Source organism: Lycium ferocissimum, unplaced genomic scaffold (assembly GCF_029784015.1).
Source record: "Lycium ferocissimum isolate CSIRO_LF1 unplaced genomic scaffold, AGI_CSIRO_Lferr_CH_V1 ctg9721, whole genome shotgun sequence".
NCBI classification, from domain to species: Eukaryota; Viridiplantae; Streptophyta; class Magnoliopsida; order Solanales; family Solanaceae; genus Lycium; species Lycium ferocissimum.
The window spans coordinates 1-7,884 of record NW_026727859.1 but is presented as its reverse complement, the minus strand read 5'-3'; the positions used below and the strand labels follow the sequence as shown (position 1 = coordinate 7,884).

The 7,884-nt window shown below is 40.3% G+C and overlaps 1 protein-coding gene across 1 annotated transcript; it reads left to right on the top strand.

Moving 5' to 3' along the window:
• Positions 1-7,047: 7,047 nt before the first annotated feature.
• LOC132046183 (uncharacterized) lies at positions 7,048-7,380 on the top strand (the record flags this gene model as incomplete). The annotated part of the gene is made up of 1 exon (XM_059436748.1): positions 7,048-7,380. A coding segment is annotated over exon 1 (333 nt), but the record flags the coding sequence as incomplete, so codon positions are not given.
• Positions 7,381-7,884: the final 504 nt, after the last annotated feature.

Genomic DNA, 7,884 nt, shown 5'->3' with positions numbered 1-7,884 from the left:
TAAGGTACAAAATACGGGATATAACACATAGCTCCGATATTCCATTCATCTGGGAGAGACTAAGATGTATCGGGATTTGAGGCAGCATTATTGGTGGCGTCGTATGAAAAGGGATACAATCGATTTTGTGGCTAAGTGTGGTAATTGTCAGCAAGTTAAGTATGAGCACCAGCGACCCAGTGGTGTTGTTACACCCCGTACCTTCGAAGAAGCACTTATCAATTTGAAACATAAGTACGTTGAGTTATAGTTAAGTAAAACCACTTCGGAATTTAAGGAGCAAGCATTATTAAGTATACTTAATGAGTGAAGAATGTATATAAGGCATACCGGAAGGTTCTATAAGGAATTGAGTGAAAGAAATGGAGTAGTACAACTTTGGAGAAATGATGGGTAATGTTTTGTGTGAAAATTTTGGTCCAATTTGAGGGACGAATATCTCTTAGCATATGAAGTGTTTTGAAGTGAAGCAAAAGCCTAAAATAAAGTTCGTCGAGTCTAGTTTTCAACGCAACAAATCGCTCATCGATAGGACATCGAAATAGAGAATTATGGATGTTACAAGTTGGGATGGCAGGCTAAGAAAATAGCCTGCGCGGACGCGCCAGGGAGTGGCGTGAACGCACAGGAGGCCAAGGGCCAACTCAGGTCGAACGCGCCACCACGGGGCGCGAACGCTCTGAGCAAATTTCAGGCCCGGGCCAGGGATGAAGATTATATGATCTGAGCATAAATATATATATATGACATTTGGAGACCGTATGGTGTAAATTAGTTCATACGTTACTTGATGAAAAGCCCTTGTAACCGTAAGCTAATGTGGGGCCCACATGTCAGGGTTTTACAAAGGATATATGAAAACGTATAAGAGTAGTACATGGGGAGTTGAGCAAGTCTTAAGAAGGACCTTTAAGCCAAATGTGGGCATAAGCCCTCCAAAAGGATGATTTAATGTTACGTTTTCGGATGATCTGACTTGGAGAGGCCAACACGCCATGAAAAGTTTGGAATTTTGAGTCGCACCAAAAAATGAAAGTTGTGGATAATTGAATTATATTTCCAACCGTAGGTCGTGGGCCATCACATGATATCGGGAGCAAAAGTTATGGCCCTTTTACTGAACAAACGCGCAGGCAGTGGAATAAGCCTGCGCGAATGTGCCAGGAAGCAGCGCGATCGCGCTGAACACTTTTTGAGTCGGTGCAGGAAGAATATAAAATGCTATATAAGGGGGCTTATCCCCTTATTTTCAGACCAAACACCCCTAAATGTTCCCAAAAACTCTGGAGAGTTCTCCCAACCTCCAACCATCAAATTTAGCCCGGATCAAGTATAATTTCCGAATTCCAGTCCAGACAACGTATAGTTGTGATTACAAAATCGTATAACGGCACGTTTTGGCTTAAGATCAAGGTGGAGAAGTGAAGATATAGTGATATTATCGAGAGAAAGGTATGAGTCTCTTGTTATTAACGTTAATGTTAGTTTATTTACGGAGATGGAGTTGTTAAATTGTTATAAAATAATTCTATGGTGGAAATATGGGACAAACACCATATGGGATGTTTATGAAGTTTTTTGGTATTGAAAATATTATGGTTAATGTTAGTATTGTTGTTGTTGTTGTTGGTTGCTGAGTTGGGATTCTAGGCTAGGCATATAAACAGAGGAGATGCTGCCGAAATTTTAGCAGATTTTTAGGAAGATTTATTTGAAGGCTTAGGATAAGTATATAACAATGGGCCTAATCATAGTATGAATGGTCTTATATGTAGACTTGCGGGCTCGAACGAATAAGCGTAGGTAGTTGGTGGATGAACAGGTATGTTAAGGCTCGTCCCTTTCTTTCAAAGGCATGATTCCTATGGTCTGATTTCATAAATGTTTTGAGAACCTTCTTGTCTTCAAAAGCTAAAAGTCCATGGTTCTTAAAGCTTCTCATGATGTCTAGGATAAGAATGATTTTATGATGGTGACAACGATAATGATGATTTTGTGTTTATGATTTCAAAGCGAATATGAAAATGTGGAGCTACTTCTAGATTTTATCAATTTTATTCATTGATGATGACTCTACCTCTAAAGGCTCCAAGGTGTATGTAAAGTTATCCCTTCCCTCTTTTTGGCATGAATTACATAAAGTGAGCGAACGACATACATACATGACTCCAATGAATTCTAGTTCTCAGTGGTACTTGACATGATAGTTGTCTTTGATTCTCAAGTGTTGGTTCATTCTAATTATTCTGTCTTAGTCTCGTATGATGATTTAGTTTGTTTATGGTTGCTCCCGATATTCTATTCGTGCATAACGTTATTACATCATTTCACCGAGTCCCGGGCCGGGTACGTATTCGTGCACAGTTTCATTGCATTGTTTACCGAGTCCCTCACTAGAGGGCCGGGTACGGTATATATATGATTATTTCACTGAGTCCCTTACTAGAGGGTCGGGTACGGTATATATATGACTATTTCACCGAGTCCCTCACTAGAGGACCGAGTACGGTATATATATGACTATTTCACCGATTCCCTCACTAGAGGGCCGGGTACGGTATATATATATGATTGTTTTACCGAGTCCCTCACTAGAGGGCTGGGTACGGTGTATATATATGATTATTTCACCGAGTCCCTCACTAGAGGGCCGGGTACGGTATATATGTATATGACTTCATTCACCGAGTCCCATGATGGGCCGTGTCACGACCCGACTAGGGCCATGACGGGTACCCGGGGCTAACCACCGAGCACCACTCATTCTATTACTTATCCTACCTTCATTCATATTTCTCATCATTCATAATCATAGAAAATGACTTTCATTTAAAACATATTTACTTTATAAACATCAGCCCTTTAGGCTATCAAAATAATAATATACATGCGTGCGTATGCATATGAGAAACTTGTGAGACCATACTATCCACACATACGTATCTACGAGCCTCTACTAGAGTACTAGACATATGGACGGGACAGGACCCCATCGTGCCCAAAATATATGTACACAAAAATACTGTCTCAAGATAGCACCTCCGGAATAAAGGAGTGCTCTCAGTCAGCTAACAGCTTCTACGAGTCTGGGTCACCTCCCTGTCTACCTGTGGGCATGAACACAGCGTCCAAAGAAAACGGACGTCAGTACGAACATTGTACTAAGTATGTAAGGTATGAATGAAATGAACATAGTAGAGAAATCATAAGACATCAGATGAGGACATAACCTTCGAATGGATACATTTTATACATATATCATACGTAGCATATCATATGAATTACCATAGCGTATACATCGTCATATCATACATACATCTTCATACCATTCATACATTAACATCGTTAGCTACATCGTCCATACTTACCCATCATATACGTACCATTCATACATCAAGAGTGGTGATCATGTCCAACTCTCTAAGCACGGTGTAGTCGCACGTAGCCCACTAGTGGTGACATGTCCGGCCTTCTAGGCGCGGTGGAATCATAGTAGCCCGCTGTAGCGGTGACATGTCCGGCCATGTAGGCACGGTGGAATCACATCGTCATATACTCATCATCATACATTTCATAGGTATATTATAAGCTAAACATCATCATACATATCATAGACTTATGATTATTAATTACCTTATAGGCGTATCATGGCTTTATCATAACTTAGCATCATTACACATACATACATCAGAAAAACATACATTAGGACTTGGAGGCGACTATAGCTATGTTGGGGTGACATAAGGTCGTGGAACCCCGACTACATTATGGAGTAATCAAATCATCGTATCTCACCTTGAAGGGACTAATATTTTAAGTTGAGTGTACATAAGAAGAAGCACCAGTGGAACCATACTTAGAATCATTGACTTCATGGGCATCATTTCTCACTTTAGGACTCTTTAGATTTAACTCATCATCATCAATTATCATGTCCGTGCCTTATCTCTCTTCTTTATCTTATACATGTGTAGCTCCTTATAGTCATAGACTCATCGTCATTACTATCGTGCTCATAATATGTCTCTTATCTTTCTCTCGTATGGCTATTCGTGAACGTAGGCTCTTAGTTCTTCGAAATTTAGGAGATTCATGCAGGAGGAGGAAAATCATGCCTTGAAAGGAAAGAGACAAACATCATAAGATGGGTCTAGCAACAATGAATAATAGCAAAGAATCGTATGAAGTTCTTTAGCTTTGTAGAAATTTTGTATTATAAGTTTTAGGATCTCTAGACTTGGGCTCATCATCATATTTATAACATACCTCTTAACTTCATCTCATGAGAGCTCTTTATAACGTAGACTCATCATTTCCGATACATACATATATGTAGAGAAGTCATAGAAAGATAGGAGGATTTATACCATAGAGTCATGCCTTATCAAGAAAGGACTAGCCTTACATACCTTTGTCATTTAACTATTCGATTTCTTGCTCGTTCTCCTTTAATGCACACGTTCTACCTTCAAGAGGATTCGTATCGACATTAGATAAACATTTATAAAGACGTGCTTACTAAAGCTAGAGAATTGGGAAGCATTTCCTTTGTTTATACAACTTCCTCCATATTCCCTATCAACTCCCAAACGTTAATAACTATCACAATATCATAAACAACAATCATCATTTATTTGCATTATCTACATTTGGTAATTCCCCTTCAATTCCTCCATAATCATGACCATAGTTCACTATCATGTTTCTTCACATATAATGCTCATTCCATGTTCTAAATGTCATTCATAACGTATTTACAATCTCAACATATCAATATCCACAACTCAATCCAAACTTCTACTCAACAATGACACTATTCCCACATTTATGACCCATTTCACATATTCTTCTACAATTCAAGTGTTTCAACTTTACAATACTTCAAACATCATGAAAATACCATAAAACTTACCTTAGATAATGTTAGAATAAGTCCTGAGTGGAGATTCCCTTCTTACACCAAAAACCCTAATTCACTTCTTTTGGAATTTCTTGGTTTAGATGACTTTAATGAGTTTCACAATCTTGATCCTTGTTGGTTTGATGAAGTTGATCATAAATTTTCCTTGAATTCTTGTGGATGAAGTGTATGGAATGTTCTAGAGGTCTTGAGAGAGATGAAGAAGTGTGTGGAATGAAATAAATGAAGTTGGGATCACATTTATAAACTTGGAAGAGTTTAGCCCATCGAGAGTTCCACGGACTCTTCCACGGTCCATGGAACATGGTGTGGTCTGTGGTTCTGGCCGTGGTTCACCACCAGCCAGCCACCATCTCTGCTGGCAGTTCCACGGACCATTCCACGATCCGTACAAAGTTTCACGGTCCGTGGAAGTGGTCGTGAAACCCACAGCTTCTCCGAAGTTGTTCCCGTCGTCTCGTTCGATCTCCAACCCTTATGGAACCTTCTTAACACTTGTTTATCACTTCATTAACAATCTAGGGGTGTTATAACTCTGCCCCAAACATCATTAGGTTTTCATCAACCTGCTACTCATAAACCCTTTTCCGATACTTATCGTATACATTGCCTTCTCTTGGCAACTTTTTCGTCTAACAGCGGATGCCTTTAAAATCTTACTTAAGGTCATCAAAAGTCATTACTTACTTATCGAAACTTCATATACTTCGTGCTCCTCATTAGCCTATTCACTGTGCATCAATGAAAAAAATTTTGAGGTGTAACATCAATCCTCGGAAGAGGATATTTATTCTTAATCGTCACCTTATTCAGTTGCCGATAGTCAATGCACATTTGCAAGGAGCCATCTTTCTTTCGGACAAACAACACGGGTGCTCCCCACGGGGATGAACTAGGCCTAATACAGCCTTTCTTAAGCAAGTCCTTCAATTGCTCCTTCAATTCTTTCAACTCTGCGGGAGCCATTCTGTAAGGTGGAACAGATATAAGCTTGGTGTCTGGCAACACATCAATAGCAAATTCAATCTCTCTTTCCAAAGGAAGGCTTGAAATTTCATTTTTCGTACTGACCCCCTTTCTTCGGGGGCTGCGTTTCATGCCGCAGTACGGACACTCGGTTGGTGATCCTCGTTGTAGGACTTAAGCTCACCGTTGCTGGAGAGCTCTCTTTGTTCGGAGTTTGAGTCACTTTTGTACAGATCCTTTGACATAGGCTTTGTTATACTCTTAGAGGTCTGTAGACATGTGTAGGTTGAGTATATGGTTTGGTCAGCTATACAGATATAGTTCATTTTAGATATTCTCGTGTATAGTTTGGTTAACTGTGACTCCTCAGGAGACAAGTTCATTCTGATATATGGCATTATGAGTCTACAACATGCTTTTACAGATTTTCACATTGTCCTTAGTATCAGTCTGATTATATCTAACAGTTTCGTATACGAGTGTCCAACTCGGGCACTGGTCATGGCCCATCAGTTTGGGTCGTGACAGGTGTGCTTCAGAGGGCTCCCATTCCCAAGTAGAAGTGGGAGAGGATTGCCATAGATTTTGTTGTGGGTCTTCCGAAGACCCTGGGTAATTTTGATTCGATTTGGGTGATAGTTGATTGGTTGACTAAGTCGACTCATTTCATTCCAGTTCAGGTTTCTTATTCTGCAGAGAAGTTAGCCAAGTTGTACATTTATGATATTATGAGATTACATAGGATTCCTATTTCTATCATATCTGATCGAGGTACTATCTTCACTTCCCATTTTTGGAGAGCATTTCATGATGAATTGGGTATCGGAGTGGATCTTAGTACAGCTTTCCACCCCCAGACCGATGGACAGTTTGAGCGAACCAGTTAGGTGCTGGAGGATATGTTAAGGGCTTGCATTATAGACTTTGGTGGTCATTGGGATCAGTTCTTGCCGTTGGCAGAGTTTGTATATAACAACAGTTATCACTCGAGTATCGACATGACGTCTTTTGAGGCTTTGTATGGTCGGAAATGTAGATCTCCGGTTGGCTGGTTTGATGTATTTAAGGTTCGACCTTGGGGTACAAACCTTTTGAGAGAGTCTTTAGAGAAGGTGAGGGTCATTCAGGCCAAGCTTGTGGCATCTCAGAGTCGACAGAAGATGTATGCGGATCAGAAGGTACGAGATTTAGAGTTCGCCGTTAGTTATCAGGTTCTATTGAAGATTTCACCCATGAAGGGTGTTATGAGTTTTGGGAAGAGAGGTAAGTTGAGTCCGAGGTATATTAGGCCATTTGAGATCATTGATCGCGTGGGCGATGTTGCTTATGAGTTGGCCTTGCTACCAGGCTTGGCAAGCGTCCATTCAGTTTTTCATGTGTCTATGCTGAACAAGTACCATGCTGATGGTACTTATAGTGTTCGTTGGGACTCGGTATTCCTTGATAGTAATTTGGCTTACGAGGAGGAGCCTCTTGCGATTTTGGATAGGCAGGTTTGAAAGTTGAGGTCTACGGAGATAGCATCTGTGAAGGTGCAATGGAAGCATTGTCCTATTGAGGAAGCCACTTGGGAGACTGAGTCCGACATGCGTAGCCGATATCCTCAGTTGTTTGCTGATTCAGGTACTTTTCGCTCTTTTCCATTCGTCACTCGAGGACGAACGATAGTTTAATTGGTATCTGATGTAATGACCCGTTTGGTCGTTATAGTCTTTTCGGTACTAATGAGCTTCCCCAATCTTGTTTAGCTCACATTTAACCAGAGGGGGCCATTGACACACTTCCTGAGGTGTTTGAATATAATTTGGGCAACTTTTGAAAAATTTGGGATTAAAGCGAAAAAGAGTTGACTCAAAGTTGACTTTTGGGTAAACAGACTTTTTTCAGAAATTCGTCAATTTTGAGAGGTTCGGATGGTCTTTTAAACTTTTACATATATTTGGTTCGGTTCCCAATGCACTCGAGGGCGTTTTAGGACTTGGGTTGGGAAGTTGGAT